General features: G+C 39.4%; 1 protein-coding gene across 8 annotated transcripts in view; it reads right to left on the bottom strand.

Annotated features, from left to right (window-relative positions):
• ARB2A (ARB2 cotranscriptional regulator A) overlaps positions 1-27,703 on the bottom strand; it is a 201,303-nt gene that overhangs the window by 87,645 nt on the left and 85,955 nt on the right. For all 8 annotated transcript variants that reach the window (XM_083404186.1, XM_083404191.1, XM_083404189.1 and 5 more), the window contains exon 8: positions 15,142-15,261. In XM_083404186.1, coding sequence (XP_083260312.1) covers positions 15,142-15,261 — 120 coding nt within the window. The remainder of the gene's footprint in view (positions 1-15,141; positions 15,262-27,703) is intronic.

The raw sequence follows: 27,703 nt of genomic DNA, 5'->3' as shown, positions 1-27,703 counted from the left end.
ACTGTGTGCATTAGGATAAAAGGCATCTTTTTGCAATGGGGTCTACTTTGTCAATTAATTGAGACTTGAAGTCACAAAAATGATCTGTGTTACGTGTTGTTTTTTGTACTTGGTCCAGCAGTTCCCAATGCCAAAGATATAAGGCACTTTTAAAACACAACAGTCTTCAGCAGCGAAAACTGATATGTGAAAAATCAATTAAGTGATGATGGCTCTCACTAGCAGATTTGTATGGTTCTGACTAAATGTTGATGTTCAGAATAATCACCAAGTAGTATTGTAAGAAACAGGATTCACCTTGTGGGATGCTGGAGCCAATGGGATGGTTCATGTCCTCATCACGTGACGTGCAGGAGGACATGACCCATTTCATTGGCTCCAACATCCCTACTCGCAAATCTACACTTCAGGTAAGACCAATCGTTCTTTCTACAGGCCTTCAAAAGTTGACTCACTGGCAACTAATAGACCACTGTGGGAACAGAATGCAAAACTAGAGAGGCCTTTGATCAGATTCAGCAGGGTTCTTCTCATGGCTATATCGAGTTTTTTTCCAAGTAAACACTTTCAAAACAGAATTTCAAATCAGGTTTGTGTCATTCAATCATGGGTTAAGACTTCAGTTTTATGCCACCATTAAGCATAGAAGGAAATTGTTGGAAAATATGGTCTTACCCTGACGAACACATCTTACATTCTAATGCCAATTCATGCTGTTGCTTATGCAGTCAAAACAACAACATCCACACATAAGGTGGTATTAGCAGATTTGGGTTCAAAGCTTCAAAGCTTGCTGAAGTAAAAAAAAGGAGGGGAGAGGTGGGGTCAGGGATGTCCTATTGTGCTCAGCCCCCATGAAATGATTACTGACAGAGGGGGAAAACCCGAAAACCATGTCAGAGAAGGAATGGAAAGGAGTGGCAGGAAATTGAGGATGACAAAAAAGACAGGTAGATACAAAAAGGGTAGAGAGAACTATCTCATTCTTTGGGTAGGTCATTTCTGGGTTCACACTGATAGGCAATTTTCAGGGTCCCAGGGTCAAAAGAGCTGTTTCCAAAAATAGAGAAATCCAAGATTTTAATGTATCTGAATTAGGCACCAGTCTACCTGACCCTCACCACAAACCCAAATGGAGAAAAAAATAATCCCAAACAGAACAGTGGGGATTGAGAATGCTCAATGGGTATAGAAAGCTGACTGATAGTTTCGGGGAGGGGGACCAGGGGGGAATGAGATGCAATGGCTAGAGCCCTGAACAACAGAATTCACACTGCAATATTCTGTTGCATTTTCCACTTGTAACTGTCAATTTCACTTGTACATGATAGTCAAACATTATCTACATCAATACTGAGATCCCTATCTACCACTGTATTCTACAGCTGTTTGAAAAAGAAAAAGAATAACGTTTCAAACTGAAGAAATTCAGGGTTAGAAAGGGAAGAGGGAACAGACACCAACAAAAACAGAGTTAATTCATATCTAGGCTTCTAAATCCTTAAGAAAATGTACCGGTAATTTATTTTTGCTAGGAGCAAAATGCATTATTTTGAACCAAAATAATATGGAAAAAATAGTATACATGCTGGGAATTGTTTTTCACATAACTTTTCAATATAATGCAGGCTACAGTACACCAAAAAGCAGAAAGATATTCAAATTAGAATAAAGAGACAGGTGTCCTGGAAGAAAAACACCAAACCTGTACTCAAAGGAACATCTGAATAAAATTGAGACATCTGCAGTAAAGTTTTACCTTCTCCCTAGAATGTTTGAGATGAACTCAGTGTAACACTGTCTTCCAAGAAAAGACAAAGTGATCAATGCAAGAACACATCAGGCTCCCTTGGACAGGCCAATCAATGCAAGAAAGAACCTTGCCCAGGGCCTTATGCAAATAGAAGCACGTCCTGCAACCTAGGGAGGGAACATGCGCAATAGATCAATTGGATCTGAAAAACCTTACAGCTATATCAGCCTCAGACAGTAAATATATAATGATGAATCCCTCACGTTCTCAGCTGAACTCTTAAACTAGGTTATTTTCAACAGCTAGTTGAAAATTACAGGAGGTCTGTACAGAGCAATAGTATAAGATGGCAAACTGAATTACAGTTTTAAAAGAACATAACAATGAACTATCAGTATCATTTCAGCAACATTAAGAAATCTAAATATTTAATTTAGCAAGATTGGTCTGAGAATAAAAACTTTTTAAAGCATTAGGTTTTTAAAAATCCAGTTCTTTCTGCACACTTCTCTGTACCTCTTGAAATGGAATGAATCATTGCCTTTTAATTACATTTGAAAAAATTTTTTTTTGACTCTTTCATTTAAATATACCCTCAATATATGCTTCAACTTATTTGCATCCTCATTATAAAGGGGTCTTCAATGGAGCTAATGCTTATATAAAAGAAAGAAGAGAATTATTCTTCCTTCAACATGTATCAAACATATTTAATATGACTAATAAAATATTTGTAAAGCTGAATTTACCTTAGATGGCAGACTACTTTCTGCATCAATGCAAATATAATAATTCATTGAAAAGGATAAATAGTAACAAATAATCCTTCTCCTGAATATTTGCACACACTTTTTTTTTACAAATAATCATTCATTTTGAAAACAAATTCCTAAAATTTATCATGTTTGTAAACAAGATCAACATACCCTCCAACTTTTATAGAACAGTAATATAAGAATACTAGTGGAGTAACAGCTAGGTAAGCACAAATAGAAGAGAGATACCCCCAAACAAATAATACAGCATACCAAACTCCTTGGTAACTAACAGCTCAGGTGCAAGACCAAAGACAGAACAAGGAAAATAAAAATGTTTGTCATGAAACTGAGTATTAAAATGCTACTATATTTTCAGATCTCTAAACTCTAAATTTTCAAATGGGAAATGCGATGTCAACTTAGGATGTCAACCCAACTCTTCCCTTAAGATCGTTTCGTTTTATACTATAGCACCACTAAGCTGTGTCACCTTTAAAACAATTGGTGCGCTCAAATGCTTTCTATGTTAAATAAAACATCGGATTTTCCAACTGTATGAAAAAGCAAATAATCAGGTACCTGACTGACCATTTTCATGGAGGTCTAAAGATTTCCAGTGCTTCAATTAAAAATGCTTGAGGAGTAAGAAAAAATATTGCAAGATGGAGACTTGGAAAACAAATATATGTTATTTCTGTTCCTGTCCAAACCATGTGTAATGCAAGGGAGACGCAGGGAGACTTTCTTATGCCCTTCCTTTCAAAGTAGGCCAGTCACATCTCAAAATTATAACATATACCTTATTAATATCTATAACCCCCAAGCAGAGTGAATTCTGGGAGGTAAAACCAATTACTTCCAAAAGAACCCAGAGAGAGTGGCCCCTGCACTTCTGCACTTCTCAGCCATCTATCTATCTATCTATCTATCTATCTATCTATCTATCTATCTATCTATAGTGGTACCTTGGGTTACAAACACTTTGGGTTACAGACTCCGCTAACCCAGAAATAGTACTTCGGTTTAGAATTTTACCTCAGGATGAGAACAGAAATCGCGCTGAGGCAGTACGGCGGCAGCGGGAGGCCCCATTAGCTAAAGTACCTCAGGTTAAACATGGCGTCAGGTTAAGAACAGACCTCCGGAACGAATTAAGTTCATAAACAGAGGTACCACTCTATCTATCTATCTATCTATCTATCTATCTATCTATCTATCTGATTTTCCTGGTCCATGCCTTGTCTCTTTTTCAGGTTGTACAGTCTTTCTTACATATCAGCTACATTTGTTGTGAGACATTAGTGTTGAGTACAGTATAAGGTTGGGGAAGAAGAGGGGGGAGAGGAGGGGTGTTATGGTGAGGCTTATATCTTTTGTACAGTGTACATAGTGGGTTTTGTGTCAGTGTCAACTTTTGTGTCAGTGTCTCTTTCTATTCATTTATTACATTTCCTTGGTAGTGAGAGGTATTGAGGGGCAGGGTGTGGTTGGTTGTCTGCAGTGGGGTTTGTTTGTATTCGCGAGGGGGGAGGGCTTGTTGGGTCAGGTAAGCCAGATTGATTTGTATGCTGTCGGTGGATCCTTGTTGTCTTGTTGGTATGTGATACAGGGGAGCCATACTAGGGTGAAGGTATCCTCTTCTATTTGTGCCCATGTCAGTTTCAGTCTATTGGTACGCTTTTCTAGCAAGGCTTTTCCCATACAATTTGATACCATTGGTCCATGTTTACTCCTGACAGGTTTCTCCAGTGTCTGGCTATGAGGCTTCTGGCTGTTGAGAGTAGGTGGGTTATAAGCGCTGTATAATGTTAGTGGTCATTATGAAACTTGGAAGACGTCCAGTAGGGCCAGTTCTAGGGTGAGTTCTAATACCTGTTTAGTTATTTTGTATATCTCTTGTAGGACTTTGTATATTGTGGTTACCATCCCCTTGCCATGTTCCTCTGCTATCAGGTTTTCGAAGGTGGTCAAGGGTCTAGTGGCTTCTGATTTTACTGCTGGATTGTTTAAGAAGGCATGTAGTTGATGGTGAGTTAGCCAAGGTATTTGGGTGTCCCTTAGTTTGTCTTGTGGTTCTTGTGTTGCTATGGGTTTTTGTACAAGTCTTTTAGACTTCTGCCAGGTTTTTATCTGGAGGTTTTGTGCTGCATGTTGGGATAGTGGTTGATAGGCCGGGGGGTTGGTGGGGAAAGGGAAAGTTTGCCTACTTTTCTTTATCTCAGTTTATGAGGAACAACAGATGCCTTCCCCACTCTGAGATTCAGAACATCCTGCTCTTTTCCCCATGAAATCCCACTTTTCTACTCAAGTAGTATGCACTCAGCAGCAAGGTACATGGAAGATTACAATAATAATAAATAATAAACTTAGTTGGTCTCTAAGGTGCTACTGGAAGGATTTTTTTTATTTCTTTTGACTACGGCAGACCAACATGGCTAACTACCTGTAACTAAAATAATCCTAGAGTTTGGCATAAACACACTTCAGACCCCAAGAGCCAAATTATATGAAGTTCTGCTAAAAATAACAAGGAAGGAAGAGGCAAACAGGTAAGCAGAATATTGAAAATAAAGAGAGAACTTTCCTAGTTATTTATAAAGTAGCTTCTGGTCTCCCATGAATAACAACAGAGCATGCAGTCCACTGCAGACTTTCTGATGATCCCAGACCAACTTGTGATGGAATGTGAGTGGTCCTGATGTGAGGGCAAAGGCTGCCTGGCCACAGGCTATTTTTAAGCCTAATCATGCTGGGTGGGGTGACAGCTGGCACATTTTCAGCCAATAAAAGCACAAGTCACATTTGCAAGGTAGTCTTTAAACAAATTAAGGGAAGTCTGGGGTGGGGGTGGGGACATGGCAGACACCTTTTGGGATTTGGGAAATGGTGATTGCTTTATCTTATTGTCAAGACAGACCCTAAAACCTTCCCAACATGCATGTGAGCATATGGATATGGGCAAAGACAGTATGAAGAGACACTTCAGGAACTGTGGACACCTTACATATTCCAGGTGCCAGGCAAGTTACTCATACCTGAAGCACAAGTAAGTTGCATAGCACAGAGAGAGGGAACTCAACTTGCAGATGGGCAACGCAAGACACACAGACCTCCCAGTCCTGCACTGTCTTATTAAGCTGCCTGGGCATTTTTCTGTGTTTTTCCACTGGAAGGAGAAATGGTGAAAACTTGATTTCTGTGAAGCTGCACTGATACACCACTGGGCCACACCCTAGAAGATTAGGACAAATCTTCCATCAATATAAACTGAGGTAATGCGACTTGGTTAACACATCCAGTTAATCTGGCCCATAGTAAGAAATATAAAGAATGTGGAATGAAGGAGCAAAATAAAATAAAAAATCAGGTGTCTCCTCTTTTTATATTGATACAAAAATGATACAAGTTGTATAATATAAGGAAGTTAGGCTGGGGAAAAAGAGGTTCCATTCTCTTTTAACACTTTAATCTTAACAGAACATAGTCCAGTTTTATCAGAACTACATTAATTTCCCACCATGTCTGTGCCATGAAAGACTACTCAGCCGAGGATTAGATATAAAAGCGCAGCACACAGCAGTGTGGGTAGTCATTCAGCTTCTTATGTAATAGGTTTATCAAGTCAGCATTTAAGGATTTATACCAAGTGTCTTTATAATTATGTTAATTGGTAGATAACACATGGGTCAACTATAAACTACTCAATATTTTCAAATAGCTAAGCAACACTAAGATGCACAGAAGCATGGATACATTTAGTGTAATCAAAAAGATTTAGCATGCTTTTTATTGATTTCAAATTTAAGTCCCTGTGATCTCTGGTTAGCAACAATATTAACCTCTGGATACACTGAATATGGAGTTGCATGGGCTAACTATTGCATTTACAGTATATACTTTTTTTTGTTTTGTTATACTTGACTTTTTCTTAAAGAGCCAATATAGTATTGGCATCAAAAGACTATTTTTGAATTGCTGCTTTGAGAAACACTAATAATTCAGAGTCCAAGACTTTATGGTTAAGTGTACTGTATAACTCTAACATGTCCGGTTGTTCCTCTGATTCTCATTATTGTCTCAAAGCCTGATTCTCACAAAACATTTCTTTTACACTGGATTTGCCTGCAGTCATGTCAGTGACACAGCTTATCCAACTAACAGTGAAAGTACATGTGCTCAATAGCTTTCACATTAGGACCAAAGAAGAAAAACGATATGAACAACATATATGAACATATGAAGATGCCTTAAAGTGGCCTCATTCATGTACAATGCTAAATCATAGTGAGGAGAACAAAAGTATTTACTTCTGAATTTAAACTATTTATGATTTGTCTTTATCTCCAAACCAGGACAAACTAGTTAGTTTAAACTATGATTTGTCTGAGCCCATTCCAAAATGTGCCTTACAACATGACTTGTTCAGACACACCATAGTTAAAACTAACTGAAGTTCTTCCCAATCTGGACATTACATCAAACTGTGGTTAATTTAAAACTGGAAACAAAAGCTTCTGACTCCCCTCTTTATGGTGTACCAGAGAAGTGTGGAGGAGAGGGCATGCAAGTCCATGCCTCACCCAGCCTCATTCCCATCAAAAGTGCTCCATCTAGCCCAGAATTGTCTGCTCTCACAGACATTCTCCTAGCCCAGGGGTCTGCAACCCGCGGCTCCAGAGCCACATGTGGCTCTTTTATACCTTTGCCGCGGCTCCGGGGTGGATACTAGTGAGGGGAGGAGGCGCATTGTGCGCACCGACACTCCCCACTGTGGCAGGCGCTGTACTGGCTGTGACGTCGCATGGGGGCGGTGCGTGCGTTAGTCACGCACCGTCCCGACGTCACCTTCCCGCCCGCCCGCCCACTACATTGTAAGGGGCATGTACGCTGGTCACTGCATTGAAAGGGGGTATGTACGCTGGTCACTGTTTTGAAGGGGAGTGAAGAACACACACACACACAAAAAGGTAACTTGTTAATTTAACGTTTATTTCTAAGAGGAGGAGTAATTCTGAGGGGTCAAACAAAGAAATAATAAAAAAGTGACAAAAAGGTTATTTTTATAATGACGAGTTTTGCAGCTCCCAGATTTTTTTCTCTTCGGAAACGGGTCCAGGTGGCTTTTTTTGTCTTAAAGGTTGCAGACCCCTGTCCTAGCCACCAGGCAGAGCTCCCAGATCCTATTAGCTGGAGCTGTCAGGATTTGACCCTAGGACCTCTGCCTCCAAAAGCTGGGAAAACTTTGGCAACAACCTCTTTGCAGTGTTGCACCACAGGTGAAGTGGGGAAACAAGAAACACTTGTGTGCATGTTCAAGCCCTTGCACTACAGAGGCTTTCTTTGATATTCACTCTGTTACAATACTATTGCTTCTTCCCTTCAACCTTCAAAGAATAATAATTAACAACAACAACAACCCCCCCCCCAGGTTTCACACTAGGCCCCAAACCTTGAAATACATTCTACGTCTATTCTTTTATCAGTATTTAGTTTCTTTTATCAGTATTTGGTTTCTAAAATACCGCATTTTTCGCTCTATAAGACGCACCAGACCACAAGACGCACCTAGTTTTTGGAGGAGGAAAACAAGAAAAAAATTATTCTGAATCTCAGAAGCCAGAACAGCAAGAGGGATCCCTGTGCAGTGAAAGCAGCGATCCCTCTTGCTGTTCTGGCTTCTGCGATAGCTGCGCAGCCTGCATTCGCTCCATAAGACGCACACATATTTCCCCTTACTTTTTAGGAGGGAAAAAGTGAGTCTTATAGAGCAAAAAATACGGTACTACAGTTGTTCTCAATTCAGACTCCCAATATCCACCATGGTAGGTGAGTGCCTTGAAACATTCTTAGAAACCAGTAGTAATTTGTTTCCCATTCTTGGACTCTGCAGGTGTATGAAGTGGGGTCATATAGGAAAACCGCACTGGAAATGAAGTATGAGTAACTTGTATACATGTGCAACTGAAACAGCCACCTCATCACCAGCAGTGGCAACATCGAAGGGGAGTGGACATTTATCATCATTTCCTCCCCCATTCAAACCTTTCCTTGATCGTCTTGCCACCAGAAAGAGGGGAAAGCTCTTGATTGTCCACCTGCCTGGTTGAAAAGCAGTCCTAGCACATCTGGTGCTTTCTGGTCTTTTCTGGTCCTGATTACTACATTGCACATATTAAGGTAAGGGAGTTACTGTTTCCATGGTCAATATGGAACTTCAAAGAGCAACAGTTATACCAGCAGCAATATTTAAGACCAGGAGAATGCAGCTTTTCCATCATTCACCCCAGTATTTTCAGATGTTACCAATGCTTTTTAAAAAGTTGGTGATAGCCAACTAAGTCATACGCAGAGTAGACCCTTTGAAATAAATGGGCTTAATGCCAACAATTTCAATGGATCCGAGTATGATTGGTATTGGATACTGCCCTTTCTTTATTATGTATTAATCTTTATTATCAGCCACCTTAGAGGTGTGTTGTGAAAAAAGGCAAGATATAATTATTTTAAATAAACTGCCTTGGGGAAAATGCTTCCCCTACTGCAGTTGTGTGTCCCCCCCCCACTCCTGTTCTATTTAAATTTCCATTCTAACTTCTTCAGGGTTGGGGCCTTTTTAATTTTGTTCCTCTCTAAAGTACACATATCAATGATAGTACATAAAAAATAATACATTCCTTTGAGAAGTTGCTTTAAACATGGAGCTTCTCTTTATTTACATACTTCATAGTACTAAGAATTTAATTAGAACCATGCTATCTATGTCTAGCTCTCAGTAGGCAAAGCAAGAGGTGAGCTATGGGGTAAGTAATAATCTCTATTTCAATGACAGTATAAAAGGAAATATGAAAAAAAAGTGATATGGTTAGAATTTTGAAATTCCATAAGAAGAATGCTATGATGCACATCTATTTTTGGTACTGTATACTGAGAACAGTAATTTACTTTTAGTTATCTATTAGCCTAAAATTTAATTTCAAACTTTTAATTTGTGTATCTTACATTTTCTCAGTCTTCACCATTAGTTCACATTTGAAAGCAACCCTGTATCGGGGGGGAAATTATGTCTAATGTTTTACAATTTTTTAATATGTTGTAAGCTGTGGGCTTATATTAATAATTATTATTAGTTCTTACATAACATGTTAAAAACAATTTATTTAGATATATTTATTGGTGAAATTTTATTTCCCACACGTATTGAGTCACATTCAGTTATTTATTTTGTAATCTATGAACCCTGAAAGGCTGGAGAACAGTAGCTCCTCAGTACAATAACAAGAGAGCTTGGTGGGCTGTCACACAGTATGCTGTAATGTAGGCTCGCTGTATTTCCTCTAAGAACTCACTATATAGTTCTTTCCTTACCCCTGCCCCACTGAAGTGCTCATCCTCTCACTGGAATGATTAACGTGAAGCCAAGAAAGCCAAGATAACTATTTTAATGTTTGCATTCGTTTTTATCAAAATTCCAAACACAGCAAGCTAGGAACTCCTCCTCCTACAACAGATGCTACAGGTTGTCACACTACAGGTTCAAAATAGGTTAAAAGTCTTCTTCTACTCTGAAAGTTCTAATTTGGCATCTCCTGCTTTGTTTACTGGTAAATAGTTAAATTAAATGTTGTTAAGCAACTACTTCAAAACTAAACACTTGCTATGTAGGGGCTCCAATTTAGTTACCTTAACTTGAAATTGAGCTGCAAAGCTTGCAGATGGGTTATTTGCTTTGGTTTACCAAAGTCGGCCCAACTCTTAAGCAACGGACCTCAAGCAACAATAATGCATGGAAAATCATGGTTTTATATATGTCTTTCTTATATATATCTATCTGTGCATAGGTTTTAAATGCATATCCTGCTCTTACATGGGTCTTGTATAATAAATATCTGAAAAGTTTACAGGTTTATTTATTTATTTATTTATTTTGTATGCAAAATTATTCAATAATCAAAACTTTATTGAGCATAGTGGTTACTACCTAAAGTTCCAACTCATCAAATGAGACTGAGAAAGAGGAAGCTGACAGGCAGTGCCACACACTGGACTGGATGCAATTATGAAGGGAAGCAGCTGGGGTGACAGAGAGCAGAGTGAAGTTGCTGGGGCAGCCCCCCATTTGCCTTAAAGGACCAGTTTCCACTGCTCTATTCCATGGGACATTTCTGTATGTCTGTTTCTAAGGTACAATAGTTACTTCATGGCGACTCTTACATTTCTGAAATGATTGTTTGAATTGGCTTAGTGAAAAAGAGCCTGTATTCCCTAGCAGCACTTAAATATTACAAAAAAACGTTTATTTATTTGGAAATAAATTATTTAAGAAGACAAGAACCACTGTAGCCCACTGTTAAATATATATTTCACTCAATAAACATTCCTGTTTTTTAAAGGACAAAAAAAGCCAAATGTTTGGGAAAAGTGAAGTATTTCAAAAGTTGATTTATCAATCATTCAGGTTGCCTGTACCTACAGCAAATAAATATATTAAATACATTGTTAAAACTCTTTTTCATAGTATAGATCTTTTCTTAAATCGGTTATCTTCTGTGAAATGTATTCTTCAGAACTAGTTTTGCACGTGTGATAGATATGTGATGTCCCAGTGGCTATATATTATATTCTTCCTCCCATGCACACACCTCCTGCAGAGATAGCAGACTACAGAAGCTGACCCTTACTGAGACCATCTTGTCTATCTGACAAAGCTCCTTTTTAACTTCTTACTTACTGCTTACTTCCTGCGATGGAGAAAAACTTTAGCTCTGCTTGTGATAATTTCACAGGCCCTGAGTACCCTGACCCTAGAAGCCCCAAGGTCAGAAGTCAAATCTTGTTCTGAAACATCTGTGTGCTTCATATTAAAGTAGAACAAAAGTGGAGAAATATCCACCAGCGTGACAAGAGAAACAAGCAAAATGGGAATGACACATTGGTCATCTGTTAGCCATGCCATCTCAAGCCAGTGACTGAAAAGGGAGAGGGGAAGCTTTAGTTGAAAACGGTTTTGAATCTTAATACTTCAGGCAAACCTTTCTATTTTTAAAATTAAGAATTAACAAATTGAATGTGTTACATCTCTTGCCAATAGAGTTCCACAAATTAACAGTCTGCTAAAAACATAAATCATTACAATATATGGGGAAATTATATGTATCATTTAAAATGTTAATTGTTAATAATGTCTTTTGAAAACATGGAAGGTCTTTTTACTGCATACTTGTGCATAGCACTGACTAGACAAGACAATATTTTCTGGTAACAAAGGGTGATAAAAATGTAAAAAAATTACAGCTGATCATGTCAGTCAAATATTTGGGAGGCTAGACAGATAATTCTCTGTTTTCTGTTCATCATTCACAATACACGGCTGGAGAAACAGTGAAGCAACAAGAACAATTAGCATATTGCTTTCTGAAAGAGGAAAACTTGTTCCAGCACTGGGAAAAATGGGAAACCATGTGACAAATGCACATCTTTCTTATTCATTGCCAACTTGTGCCAGATACATACTAATCAAAGTCTAGAAAACAAAGTATCACAGGAGCATCACTTTTCTATCATCTCTAAAACCTAAAGTTCATTTTATTTACCAAGCAGTAATGGACTAAAAACAAACAATTTTCAATACAGGAGTACCATCTCTACATGTAAAATTCATAATGTCATCCATCTCCATTATGAAACAAAATAAAAATAAAACTAAATGACCTTTAAAAGTGTATTTTGGTTCCCTACCATGTAACTGGTGCATTCATACCATTAACTATGGGTGTAGTCAGGGTCAGGGGTCAGGAGGGCCATTTAGCCTGGGGCCTCAAGCTCAAAGAAGGCCTTGAATCTAGACACTTGTTGATTTTTTGGCATTTGGTAAGTTTCTCAACTTGTTTTTAGGTGCACTGAACCAAATTGTGACATACTACCACTTTAGAGCTGCAAATTTGAAAACATAAGAGATGTGATTTGGTAAAAGACTTTTGTTGTTGTTAACTGCTTTTGTCTTATGCTTAATATCAACGGTGACACTACAAGAAAGCAATATTTCCCCTCAATAACTAAGTGCAATTGCACAGCACACACAAAAGGCTAGAAAAGCATTCACTTTAAAAGGAATTGAATTCTCTCTCACACACACACTTTGTTTTTGTGTATTGCCATTTTTTTATTTTCATTATAGCTAGGGACAGTGGTAGCTGGTCCATTAAGTCAACCAGGGTTTAGCCCTACCAAGTGAAATGCCAACAAAAATTAAAATCAAGCCATTTCTCCCCCACAAAACTGCTAACAGAATGATTTTGGAATCTCCCCCATCTCACTCCCTCTTTTCCCTCCTTTCCCCTTCACTCACCTCCTAACATATGCACTATTTATGGAAAGGCTTCACAGTCACAAGCATAATACAATACAAAATGTAGTAATATACTTTATTGGTTGCCCAACAGAACAAGCGAAAGAAACCCAAGTTTGTATTGAGCTACCTCAAATAAGCTTAAATATAGGTAAGGTCTTCACAGCCACAGGGGACAACTCAAGCTGTGATCCTATGCCCCCCTACCTGAGAGGAAGCCACAGAGACATGTGTATGATTGCACTGTTTTAACAGTGACATCTCCTCCTTGTACTATGCAACTAACGACATACTCATTCACAGGAGGAATAACTTGCAAAAAGCCAAACTGAATATCGGAATCATTGCATGCATGTTTAATATCTTGTCTAAAAACAAAAGAGCAATGTTTTACTTTACATCATTAAAGCTGCTAGTCAGAAAGTGCTAAAGCAACAGGAGCCACTCTTGGCAATCCTTTACAGTGTGCATAAAGTGCACTCACAACATATCTAGAGTGCTCCCCCCCCCCAATCGCATAGAAACCAAAGGGCGTGAGACCCATACAACTTCAAAGAATAACAAAGCAATATGGTCCAGTATGCTTTCTATTTCAGTTTCTGCAATAGTCAAATGCCCACATATTTATCATTCATTCTTACATACAATAAGAATAAAATGCAGTACTGTAGTCATATCACATCATTTTGTTCTACGGTATAAATACCCACAGACAAAATGCATGAACAAAAGATATGTCAATTGAGAATGCTGATTCTAATCCATCAATATCTTATACTGTATATTAACAGCAAACTGAATGCATATGTATCCTTACATAGTAAAAAGAACACCATCCATGGACAAGGGAGGGGATAAGCAGGTTGGGGAAATCCCAAGATATGCAAGTATATTACAAATTCTCAGGAGCGAGAAAATGACTAACACTCCTACAAGGACTAATTTTATTAGGTCTGAGATAAAATGGGCAAAACCTTTCTAGATGCCTGTTGGAGCCAAATTCCAAAATGTAAACATGTCCTATGTCAAATTGCCCACACTATTCTATTTAGTTACAGGTTGTTCTGATTCTCTAATGGAGGCCCTTCCAATATTGTCTGAGATAAAGGGCAGGATCTTACTATGGGTGCCGTGAAAGTTCAACTGAGCCTAGCTTGAATACAAATCCCAGGAGTTCACAAGACCCGCCCTCAAATCAAAAAACGAGTTTCCCAACCCATGGACTTCCTCTCCCTGTTCACGCATAGATCCTAGGAAGAAAAGTGGGATATAAACGTAGCAAATAAATCCAAGGACTGAGGGAAGAAGTCCAGTGATTCTTCCTGCCTATCTCTATTACTTCTTTTCGGCCATCCAAAGCCATCATCATAGCAGCCTCCTACAACATTCCCCACATCCCTTCACAAGAGCATGTGAGTGTATAAAAAGAACAGGGGAAGTAGTGTCCTTTCATCCCATCCTTGATCGCCCTATGTAAATACAAAAGGTTCCCTTAAACAAACAACTGTCCCATAAAACACCATGTCCCCTGATTAGGATGGGATAAGGAGGAGGGAAAGAAAGAGAACGAGCTGGGGGGAGAAGGCAATTTTTCTCGCCATCACTTCTGCCCCCCTACAAAGAGAAGGAAATGTGAGGGGTTTGGAGTAGCAGGAAAGAATGAGGGGCTGGAAATGAGGTGGATATAGGCATGACTAGTTCAGAAGATTGTGAACTACCCTGAGATCTTCGGAAGGAGGGTGGCATACAAATTTAATAAATAATAATAATAATTAAAGCCTGCATTTTTATGCCCTATGGCACAGTGGTAGACTGGAGGGTGGGAAGAAGTGCCATATTTTACTTTGCACAGAATGATCTGGATGGATGGAAATGCTGTGTGTGTGCATCTGTGTTTGTTTGTATGTATGTTTGTTTGTATGTATGTATGTATGCATGGGTGTGTGACTGCTTGTGTATGTGTGTATATGTGAAAAAATGAAAGTGTGAAAGAATGAAATAGAGTTCTGCATCTCTGCATACATATATGTGCATGTATACATTGCCTTGTGTATGGCTGGCATGTGGCCCTTTTAAGGGTGCCTGACTGTTAACGTGGCTCTTGGGTCAAAAAAGGTTATCCAGCCTTGTTTTACTTAGCAAAAGGGGGGAAAATGAATGAACATAGCCATAGCATATAAAGGAAATATGGTTTTAAGTCCACATACTTAAAAACAACAATACCTAACACTTTGGCAACTATGTGAACAAAAGAAAGTAAGGAATAACCAAACAGCAATACTCACCAATTCCACAAATGCAAGTCCACCATAACTGTGAGCCACAAAAAAAACATTTTCAGCTGCTGATTGGGAGATAAAGTGGTCCCATATGTAAATTGCATGTTCTTCAGGAGAGCCATTTTCCTAGAAAGTGAAGATAACGCTAATTATGATCATGCTTATTTATTTGGAGCTTGAGATATGCTAGATGCTTTTTAAAAAAGTAAACAAAAAGTTCCTGCCCAAGAGGCTTATAATCCAAATAGACAAGAAACACAATGGATAAGAAGGGTTTTTTAAAAAGAGAGAAATAATATGCAGATATGCACCACACACTTCTTTAAACAGACACACACAACCCCCTTCCTAACATGCAGTACATTCACTAAGAAGAAAATGGAACATCATAACTTGCACATGTTATAAAATAGGGAGCTTTTTTAAAAGAAACAGAAGGAAATATAAAGTAAAAGAGAGATAGCAAGGCCAAAAGAAGTTAACTTTTAAGGAGCTTTTAAAGAAGAGAAAAATTAAAGAACAAACAAGAGTGGGAAGAATGAAGAACTGTAGCTGCAACACACTGACCAGAGGCAAGTACAAAACAGAAAGAAACTGATAATCACAATTATTTTGCAACACGTACCCTACCCTAATCTTTTCTCAGCCATCATTGTTTAGTTTTACATTCCTCTGTATTATGCACTTTAAGATAACATTTAAAACCTATTACATCTCAAATACAATGGTCATAGACCATCTAATTCCTTTTAATAGCTGTCCCACTGAAACAAACATTTACCTATATTGTGATAATATGATATGATTAATATAGTGATGTTGTTGCACTGTGTATTTTTCTGCACCTGATCCCTATAATCTGCTCTACATCACCAGACTAGGGAAACAACATGCAGGAAACTTGCCCCAGAGCTTTATGGGAAAAAGGAGAATTAGATAGTGTTGGTAGCAGCCTGAGGTCAACCTTAATGTCAAGTTCTACCAAAATCTGTAGCAGAAAAATAAGAAGTTGATAGAAACATTTTAAATTCTAGCTATGGGAAGCTAAATAGTAATGCAGGGTCTACCTTACCTAAAGCCCATGAGACACAGGAGATAGAGAATGCAAGGTAGAACCATCCCTATTCATTTTAATTTGTGGATGAAAGGAGGCAGCTGTAACTACTGGCTTTGTCTTCCTTGTTCAATCTAATGAACCTGTTCTTTTCACAAAAGGTTTAAAACCTTAAAATTCCTGCCTAATTAGACAAATCTCATGTCTCTTTTTGGGGGGAAAAACAAGTTAACACTTTATGAATAGAATTTAACAAGTCATTTAATGCAGTGATAAGTTTTAAAAGCTTTATTCTTAATTATTATCTTTATTTTAGTTCTCTTACTAGGAGAAGGCAGAATTAGTACATCTTACTATCTGTCAGTAACTATTAAAATTATCAGACATATCAGATATTGAGCACCTGTCAATCCAGTGAGCTGGAAATTCAATGAAAGACTACTCAGAAGATAAGGGAAATTTGGATTATTTAAGAAAAAAACATAATAAAAGACTATTTGATCACATATAAAATCCATAAAATTAAAAGCTACAGTGCATATTCATTTAATGATAACTTTAGTTATTTAAGGGAAAGTGTACAGAAAAAATAGGTTTTTTATTTCTAACTTTTGAATGTTCTACAGAACACAAGATTTATACCAGACAAGGGTGGGATATTAATAAATATACCAGTTAAACACAACATGTTTAATTATATTTACATTATTATTAATGGTTTTGTAGAGGTAGGCCTAAGCAGAACCTGCTTATTTTGCTGCTAGGAAGAACTGGTAATTCCAAATTAATAGGGAAAATAGACAATACTGTCATTTGGTACTTTTCCTTATCTGCCTTGGAGCTTAATTTTATAGGATTCTGTAGCAGAAAATTGTGCAATTTTGCCCCACTTACCTTGTATTTGATGCCAGAGTAGCACAAAGTGATATGTGCTTAATGAATACAATAAAATAGGGCAGAGTAACTAACAAGAATAGCAAATAAGGAACACTTATTTTGAAAGAGGAGAATCTCAGCTTTAATTTTTGGCAGGAACATAGGAAGGAACTCTAGATATTAAGGCCCAGGCCCACCTCACCTTATCTTTGCCTTCCCACCTTGCTTTTTTGCTTTCTAACAAATACCTTTCTTTTCTGGCAAGTGTTTGGCTGGCCAAGCTGATTATTGTTTTATTATTTGAAGAACATGGATTTTTTAATGTTACTATTATCTACCATTCAGAACCCAACATGGTAGTAAATAGCCCATTATGGCTGGTAGCCACTGAAAGCCATAATCTTCTATGAAGTTGTCTAATTGCCATTTAAAGCCGGTAGGCATCACCCCAGCTTGTGGAAGCAAATTCTGCCCTGAAATCTCCCAACATTTAGCTTGATGGGATAACCAGAGGTTCTGCCCTTATATGAATGAGAAAAACATTTCTCTATCCATTTTTGTATCCACTATTCTTGAGAAAAATATAACTGAAACCACCCCATTGTGAAGTTTACTGGCTTTCACCAGGATAATTTCAACAGGACCTTTGCAAGATTCAAAGAAAATTTTCTGTACAGTCATACCTCGGGTTGAAGTCGCTTCAGGTTAAGCCTTTTCGGGTTGCGCTCTGCGGTGACCTGGAAGTAACGGAGTGCGTTACTTCCGGGTTTCGCCGCTCGGGCATGTGCAGACGCTCAAAATTACGTCATGCGTGGAAGCGGCGAATCGTGACCCGTGGACACGGGTTGTGTTTGCTTCAGGATGCGAACGGGGCTCCGGAACGGATCCCGTTCGCATCCAGAGCTACCACTGTATATAAAATGAGGCATTTTAGAAACATATCTAGTCAGCTTGTTTGGGTTATATTACACATTAAGCAATATTATTTTAGTCTTTTTTAAAAAAAACCAAACACAGCATTGTTTGACAAGTAAGACCAGCGAGGCATATAACATTTTAATGAATCAAACCATTAGTGTCCACAGATAAGCAGTGTGCATACAGTATATACAGTGTTTTCTGGAGCTTTCAAAATGCAGGTTAAAATCATGAATGGAATATTGCCATCATTAATTCTTAAATACCAAGCTGAAGGCAGGCAGAAACCAAAGCCTTATCAACTACACCAGATACTAATACCTAGGCATTGCAAGGTCTGCAGTTATGATGGACTACCTGAGCTGATAACACATGGAATTATCTAAACAACATTTGCATATTTGTGTAATTATTTCCTAAGGTTAATTAGCTCCAGCAAAGCAGTTTGCCCTTTGAGACTGCTTACAGTGACAGGTTCACATATTTCCTGCTTTGATGCCAAATTATCCTGATTCTTTTTTTCTTTTTTTGTTCTGCTAACCTGTTGCTAGGCAGATAGAAATCCTGCAATGTTTTCAAGGAGCTCAATCGTGATAATTTCAAAATACAAAACTAGAGAACTTTCTCCCAAGAAGTAGACCATAGTCAAATCAGCCTTCCCACAGTTGAAAAGCAAACTGAAACTGTTTCAACAACATGTTAAACCTCTTGCTTTTTACAGCATGACTTCAGATATGCACTTGGTATTTACATACGCTCTTACTTTTCTATGTATGTAACCCAGAGCCATGTACTGAAATGTTAATCTGAACTGCTGGATGCCAACAACTTGCAATGGGAACACAGCTTTCCTGGTACACGCTATCCATGTCCAGAAACATTTATTGATGTGTATATGGTGGCGCTGTGGGTAAAAGCCTCAGCGCCTAGGGCTTGCCGATCGAAAGGTCGGCGGTTCGAATCCCCGCGGCGGGGTGCGCTCCCGCTGTTCGGTCCCAGCGCCTGTCAACCTAGCAGTTCGAAAGCACTCTCGGGTGCAAGTAGATAAATAGGGACCGCTTACTAGCGGGAAGGTAAACGGCGTTTCCGTGTGCGGCTCTGGCTCCCCAGAGCAGCGATGTCACGCTGGCCATGTGACCCGGAAGTGTCTTCGGACAGCGCTGGCCCTCGGCCTCTTTGAGTGAGATGGGCGCACAACCCTAGAGTCTGTCAAGACTGGCCCGTACGGGCAGGGGTACCTTTACCTTTACCTTTATAAATCAATGTGTATGGCAATAAGGGCTACCTTTCTTTAAAAAAAGGAAAAGTTTGGTATCTTAGGTTTTAGCTCTATCCATTCAATTTTGAGCAATTTCTTCCTCACAGCACAGCCACACATGACACAACTCCCATTGCTCAGAAGCCTCACTTTCAACACATGGAGAGAGCTTTCTGGAAAGTGATGGGCTGAATGGGGGAAGAGAAAGGTCTGTTGCACAAGCTGATCTCTGCTCACATAACTGTTGGATACAAACCCCCATAAAATGGCGTAGACAGAAATTTTACTTCACAATGCAGGAAGAAGCAAAGGCATATTTGGGATGGAATATTAGCATGTGGGAAATCTGTCACCCTTTCACACACCTGATTCAGCCTAGACAGGATTTCCTGTGGAAAGTCCAATTAGTTTTGCTGAATGCGAGCTTCATTCATCAGAATACACTCACTTTAGAAACTATATAGATAGAAGTCGAAGTATTTTAAAAACAAAACCTATATAACCAACACCAAGTTATGATTACACGAGTCCAGCAATAAAATATCTCAGTGTACATACTGATGGTTTTTTTAATATTCAGATAGATGCTATCCAAATGAAGCAAACAGGTTATTGTCCATAATCTCTTTTTTCATCAAAGCTCATTCAAAAGTTCAAAACAGGTTTTGCTTTAACCATCTAAAATGCCAATAAGACATTTACTGCATTGTAATAGTTGCACCTTCCGCTCTGGATGCCCCTTGAATTGGGAATTGTCACCAATGTGTTAATCATTACTATTCTAGTCTGCTATTCAGTGTAACTAAGTTATTGATCCCACTGGTATTTTTCAGTCCTGTTTGACACAGAATAAGAATAGAATAAACATAATGGAGAGCTGTAGTACCAGTTCAAATAGGGCGTATCACCAACAATCATGGAGGAAAACAGGGCAGTTGGAACAAGGGCACTTTATAGAAGGCAAGGCAGAGCAATTTAAGAGTGGCCTGATGAGCAGATGTCAGACGTGAGCAGAATGCAGGTCTATGAAGAACATGAAATCCATGAACAGGTACCCAAGATTTAGTGTGAAATGTTACCAGGTAGTATAAGTGCTCAGAAAACGCTTGGACAAATTAATTTATTCATGACTGCCACTAATGTTAAATCAAGCATCCATGCAGTGTACCTATGATCATCAGATGCTTGGGACAAAAAATATATATATGGATGACTATCACAATCCTGATCTGATAGTGGGTTTCCAGACACCTGATCTGTCTGTTTTAGAGCCAGAATGCTCTAAATGGTAACAAGAGCTGCTTTGATTTGGCTAATTAATTATATATAGTGGGGTGCAGGAAGAACCTGGGGTCCTCCAGATGTTGTTAGATTCCCCCCATCAACTCCACTCAGTATAGCAACTAAGAGATAATTGGGAGCTGCAGTTCAGTAACTTGCCAACAAAGGTCCGTATAGTTAAAGCCATGGTTTTCCCAGTAGTGTTGTATGGAAGTGAGAGCTGGACCATAAAGAAGGCTGATCATCGAAGAATTGATGCTTTTGAATTATGGTGCTGGAGAAGACTCTTGAGAGTCCCATGGACTGCAAGAAGATCAAACGCATCCATTCTGAAGGAAATCAGCCCTGAGTGCTCACTGGAAGGACAGATCCTGAAGCTGAGGCTCCAATACTTTGGCCACCTCACGAGAAGAGAAGAATCCCTGGAAAAGACCCTGATGTTGGGAAAGATGGAGGGCACAAGGAGAAGGGGACGACAGAGGACGAGATGGTTGGACAGTGTTCTCGAAGCTACAAACATGAGTCTGACCAAACTGCGGGAGGCAGTGGAAGACAGGAGTGCCTGGCGTGCTCTGGTCCATGGGGTCACGAAGAGTCGGACACGACTAAACGACTAAACAACAAAGTCCAGTAACGTCTGGAGTGTCTCCGCTTTCTGAACCTTGCTATATAGATTAGATATGAGAACTCAGCAAAATAAGAAATGAAGCCAAGACACAACTATTACCCGTGACAAACTAAGGGGGAGGGAACAAGGAATCAAAGAATTTTGTAGGGCCTAAGACACACACACAGGGACGCGGGTGGTGCTGTGGGTAAAACCTCAGTGCCTAGGACTTGCCAATCGTATGGTCGGCGGTTCGAATCCCCGCGGCAGGGTGAGCTCCCGTCGTTTGGTCCCAGCTCCTGCCCACCTAGCAGTTCGAAAGCACTCTTAAGTGCAAGTAGATAAATAGGGACCGCTTTATAGTGGGAAGTTAAACGGCGTTTCCGTGTGCTGCGCTGGTGCTGGCTCGCCAGCTGCAGCTTCGTCACGCTGGCCACGTGACCCGGAAGTGTCTTCGGATGGCGCCGGCTCACGGCCTCTAGAGCGAGATGAGCACGCAACCCTAGAGTCGGACACAACTGGCCCGTACGGGCAGGGATACCTTTACCTTTAAGACACACACACACACACACACACACAATTCTTGTTATTGCTTAATTTATAACATTTCAGAGTCATCCATATTAATGAGTATTTACAAATGTTTTGCATATAATCTCTGCATTCAAAGATTAAGGCCAACAGATTATTCCCAACAACAACAAAACATTAAACAATACACAGTGCATGTGCTTATTTAGCTAGCATGGAGGTGGCAGTTATGACATTTCACTTTGCTGGCTGTTGCTGCTTCTTACAGGATAGCTGCTTCTGATGGCCTTTGTGAGGGGAGCAAGTATCCAGTGCCAGCCAATAAAGCAGCTGCAGGTAAAGAGTGTGATGAGGACATTAAGACAGCCCAAAGCATAGACATTCCATGGAGAGAATGCTCCACAGAACATGTTGTAGACTATATGAGAAAGAGGGGTGTGAATACAGTGGTACCTTGGGTTACATATGCTTCAGGTTACATACACTTCAGGTTACAGACTCTGCTAACCCAGAAATGTTACCTCGGGTTAAGAATTTTGCTTCAGGATGAGAACAGAAATCGTGCTCCGGTGGTGCGGCGGCAGCAGGAGGCCCCATTAGCTAAAGTGGTGCTTCAGGTTAAGAACAGTTTCAGGTTAAGAACGGACCTCTGGAACGAATTAAGTACTTAACCCGAGGTACCACTGTATTTAGAAAGGTTGCAGCCATGATCAACGGCAGTTCCAGCCTAAAGACATGCAAGTGATGGATGACATTCAGACATTAAAAACCACTGCCAAGACCTGTATTTCAGTGTCCTGCTCAGAAAGGTGATAGGACAAGCCTAGTCCCTCTTAAAAGTAAAGCTGGCATAGAGAAACACAAAAGCATTGCAAAGCTTTTCCCAGTATGTAATACCTGGGCTTAGTTAATGGCTAAGAAAAGCTCTTGACGGGGACTCATAGGTGGGTAGGTAGAGATGAGATTGCACTGGATCCAGCATGGCTACCAGATTTCGGCAGAAATATATTGTTACTGAAATTGTTAAATGCTACAAATATTATGCCTGAATGTATCCTTTCGACTTGACAGCTCAGGGAAGATACATAGCTTTATGAATCATATAAAATCAACCCCTTTGCCAAGTTCCTCCATTCCAACGCCATTTTGCCCTTGGAAAAAGGACTCTTTTCTCTGCCACCTCCCCAAGCTTGAAACACACCTCCTACCCCAGGAAATGCCCAGAGGTGACAATTGCTGGGCTCACTGATCTCCAAGGGAAGCCAAATCTCATCACCTCAAATCTCTTGCCTCAGGATCCAGACATGCAAAGCAAGTTCTAGTGCACTTTTGGGTGGTGGGTACTTAAGACATGTTTGCCTATGCTTATCTTATACTTGGGTGTTGCCCTGACATATCTGTCTATGCTAATCTTGTGTAACCCTCCCCTTTTGTGACATGTTAGTGATGTAACAACGATGCATTTATGATGCTGTGCAAACTGTATTCTGGGATTTGATGGGAAAGTTTTAAAAGTCAATGTCACCCCATGCTCAGGGTTCACTCGCTGCTGTTGAACCTGTTGCACAACAATAAAGAATCTAAGTCTACTGACTGTTTTGCTCCAAATTGCTTGGCTGGAATTTCCTTCTTTTACTGACCTCATGGACCCACGGGGGACTTTTACCCCAATGAGCTGGGCTGTTGAGTAGTCTCTCAACCCAGAATTTTCCTTAACAATATGATTGTGAGCTCCTCAGACCAGGCATTTGCCCTCTTGTACTCTTGTGCATACTCTTGTGCATACTGATGGCATTAAATAAATAATAATACTGTGATGACTGGATCAGTAACTTTAACGTACAAACAGTCTTGACTCAAGTTTTTCAGCAGGTAGAACGTGTGTCAAGATGACGGTACATGATACTTACTGCCAGAGTGCATAAAGCTTTAGCTGAATGCAGGTAATCATGTATGAGGTAGATTTTGTCAGCATTGTCAAACTACCATTATAAACAAAAATATTATTTTTAAAGTGAAATACAGCCGAAGTTCACTTATTAGGGAAGAACTGGTATTAAACACTTGCTTCTGAGTAAACATGCATGAGATTGCACTTCAAATGTCGTTTCCATCATGCTTGCAAAAGCACAAAAACCCACACTATGTGAATTATATGATATTCAATATGCAGGCCAGCTGTTATCTTCATAATGTATTTCAAATGAGCCCACACAGTTGAAAAAGTTGCCCATCTCTGTGGTAAAGTAATGAATGCTATAAGCAGCGAGTTGTCCTCTTTGTAAATAATACTGTAGAATGGAAGCACAATGTACTTATAATTATTGAAGCACTGAGTGTCAGACTTCCTTGGGTCTATTTATCATCCAGGGAACAAAAAATTATTTGAGCATTCTAACTTTTGGAAATTTCAAAGGACTTTGGCAGAGGATAGGTGAAGCAAAGGTTAATGCTCAACACACATCTTTTATTACCAAACCATATGCTAAAGGTCACCTTAGGATAATTTTAGAAACTAAGCAGGTTTTATTTTACATAAAACCTTCCTACTCATTAAAAATTGTTCTAAGTGTATATCCTTTCCAAATGTCACTACATGCCAACACATTGCACATAATGTTGCAATAGGTTATATATAAACACTGTCAAACAGTAATAGAGTAACTTTGCATGAAATGGAATTGAATTATGATATACAGCAATATAAAGTAATAAAATCTGTTTCCTCTACAGCACATTTTGGCTCATTCCACTTCAGAAAAAAATGCTGCTGCTTCCATTCCCACCTCACTTACAGTCGGGATGTTGCTTATGGGGCTGAAAGAAACCTCTCCCAGAGCACATGACTCTCCCCAAATGGCAGAGACAAGAAAGAATGCAAAAAAGGCCTCATTGAGCACATTGTTACAATATTAAGACCAACAAAAATTATTTAAATACATTAAAAACAGAAAACTGGCCGTTGGACTTTTGGACCACAAGGGAGGCAAAGGTGTGCTAAAGGAGGGAAAAGGAGGTTGCATAGAAGCTTGATTAATTCTTGACCTCTGTCTTCACAGCAGAAGATCCCTGTGAACTAGCTTTCTCAGAAAGAGAGTCTGAGAAAGTGAGGCAAATAGTGGTGTCAAGAGACAAAGTTCAAGGCCTTGTTGACAAATTGTTTTAAAAACAGAGAAATCATAGGGTGGCATCCACTCGAGAGTTCTTAAATAACTCAAATGTGAGATTGCCAATCTTCTAACAAAAATATGTAACTTGCCTTGTCCCTAAGATCAGTCTCCATAACAAAGGACTGGAAAGTAGAAAACATAACACTATTTTTTATTTTATTTTTTAAAAAGGAAGGATACAGAGATGAACTCATAAATTATAGACTGGTTAGCTTAACATCTGCTCTGGGAGAACTGGTGGAACACATTATGAAAAACAGGATTACCGAGCACAGAGGAGAACAAGTTCTGAGGAAGCAGAACCTGCAAGGTTTCCAAAAGAAACATCCCATCTCACCAACTTTTTAGAGTTCTTTCAGAGTACCAAAAAGTATACATATAGGAATGGTCCAGTCAAGATGGTGTCCTTAGACTTTCACGGAACTTTAAATAAGGTTCCTCACCACAAACCTCTGAGTAAACTAAGCAGTCTTGGAATAAGAAAAGAAATCCTCTTATGGGTTATTAATTAAAGAACAGGAAGCAGGGAGTAGGAATAAATGGACTGTTCTCCCAAAGGAAGGTTCTAAGAGGTGGAGTCTGCTAAGGAGAACAACTAGTCCTACGATATCACACACCCGCTACACTGAGGAAACAAGCAAGAAGCATGCGCTACGAAATTCCCAATTTAAATGTCACAATCATACCTCATCTTAATAAGCCACAATATGCACGAACCTTTTGCTTGCATTCAAAGCCCCTCCCCTCCTCCCTTCACAGTGTGCAGCAATTAAAACACATAGGTCTCCAATTACAATAATTTCCCATTTCATCTTTATCCTTCTACAAGAAACAATAGATTCTAAATAGCTGTGTATAAAAACATTTTGACTATATATTGGTCAGCTATTTTCATATTTGGATTCCACACAGCCCCACAATTCACTGTCACTTCTGCTCATATTCCACATGAAGTGCAACAGAAGAATGACTAACACAGAAAACTAAAGACCACTAATAAAGTGACATATAATAACTTTAACATGATATGATTTTCTTTAGATCACAAAACGTAAGCATTTAAATTACAGGCCTCTAGGCTGCATAATATTCTTCCAGGAGTATAAGCCTCATAATGAGACAATTTAGCTCTCAGGATAGAAGAACAAAAGGATTCACAAAAAACAACAACTCATACACTCAAAGATTATCATGACTAGACTGTCACACTGTGACCTTGTTGGCGCCTAGCTAATCTGACAATATTTTGTAGTGCATTGTTTCAAATCAATAACTAATTAACAAAGTACAAAAGAAGTTGCACTCTTTCTGAGACTCCTTGTTAAAAATGGCTTTTGGTTGCACATGGGCAGAAAGGTCGCTTTTATGACATCTTCACAAGTCTTTCAACATCCTGCCACTGTCAGATTAAATTACTTAAAGCAATTAATCGTCATAAGTTAAAACAGAAGCACATTTGTTACAGCCGGTTGTCATAATGACATGGTGAGTAGTTGTTTTGATATGAATTTCTTCTACTGACCCTCTATCATATCTTAATTTTTTTGGTTGACCTAGCTGGAAGATTGGGAGCAAATCCTAACCAGCACAAGCCATGCATAGCTGGTGTGGGTGGGTGGGTGTGAGAGAGGAACTACCTACTGAAAGCAACTAAAAGGATATTCCATGCATCTTTCAAGTTTTCAGTTATTTAAATTTAAAGTAAATATATGTTTTAAAAAATCACTCAGCTTATTATTCATTTTTTTAAAATTGCAGCCATGGAAGCGAGGGAAGAGGTCAAGATCAGGACCATAGCATTCAAGGAAGGGAGGGATTAACACACCACACTTTTGATGAAAATCAGACAGAGTAATTTGGACAAGTCTGAGGACTCTGTCATTCTGTGTTCTACCACCTTCTTGGGAATATGCAGTAAACCTCAGTAAATCCGTGCTGAAAGGAAACTTAAAGTAGGTGGATTTTTCATAGAGGCTATGAATGCAACATTAACATTTGCAGCATCCTAAACTGTCCCAAAGAGTGGAGCTGCTGCAACAAAATTGAGTAAAAACAAATTTTAGCTGGCAAGAATAAAATTGAGAGTGTTGTATTGCAGATGGTTGAGGATGAAAGGGGGAACCCCAATAACTCATGGAAGGGGCCTCCTTTGGTATTGGAGAAACCTTCCTCTCCTTCAGTCCTTTTCATTCAGCACACCCTTGATCCCAAAAGAGGCTTCTGCTTGGAGGGGAGATGAGAAAGGCAGCTTCTATAACCTGCAGGTTTTTCTCTTGATACAATCCTACATTTAAGCCTTGTTGTTTTTGTTTAGTCGTGTCCGACTCTTCGTGACCCCATGGACCAGAGCACGCCAGGCACTCCTGTCTTCCACTGCCTCCCGCAGTTTGGTCAAACTCATGCTGGTAGCTTCGAGAACACTGTCCAACCATCTCATCCTCTGTCATCCCCTTCTCCTTGTGCCCTCAATCTTTCCCAACATCAGGGTCTTTTCCAGGGATTCTTCTCTTCTCATGAGGTGGCCAAAGTATTGGAGCCTCAGCTTCAGGATCTGTCCTTCCAGTGAGCACTCAGGGCTGATTTCCTTAAGAATGGATAGGTTTGATCTTCTTGCAGTCCATGGGACTCTCAAGAGTCTCCTCCAGCACCATAATTCAAAAGCATCAATTCTTTGGCGATCAGCCTTCTTTATGGTCCAGCTCTCACTTCCATACATCACTACTGAGAAAACCATAGCTTTAACTATACGGACCTTTGTTAGCAAGGTGATGTCTCTGCTTTTTAAGATGCTGTCTAGGTTTGCCATTGCTTTTCTCCCAAGAAGCAGGCGTCTTTTGATTTCGTGGCTGCTGTCACCATCTGCAGTGATCATG

This window comes from Podarcis tiliguerta (genome assembly GCF_965153285.1).
Source record: "Podarcis tiliguerta genome assembly, chromosome: 11".
NCBI classification, from domain to species: Eukaryota; Metazoa; Chordata; class Lepidosauria; order Squamata; family Lacertidae; genus Podarcis; species Podarcis tiliguerta.
This window is presented reverse-complemented; position numbering and strand designations above follow the sequence as displayed.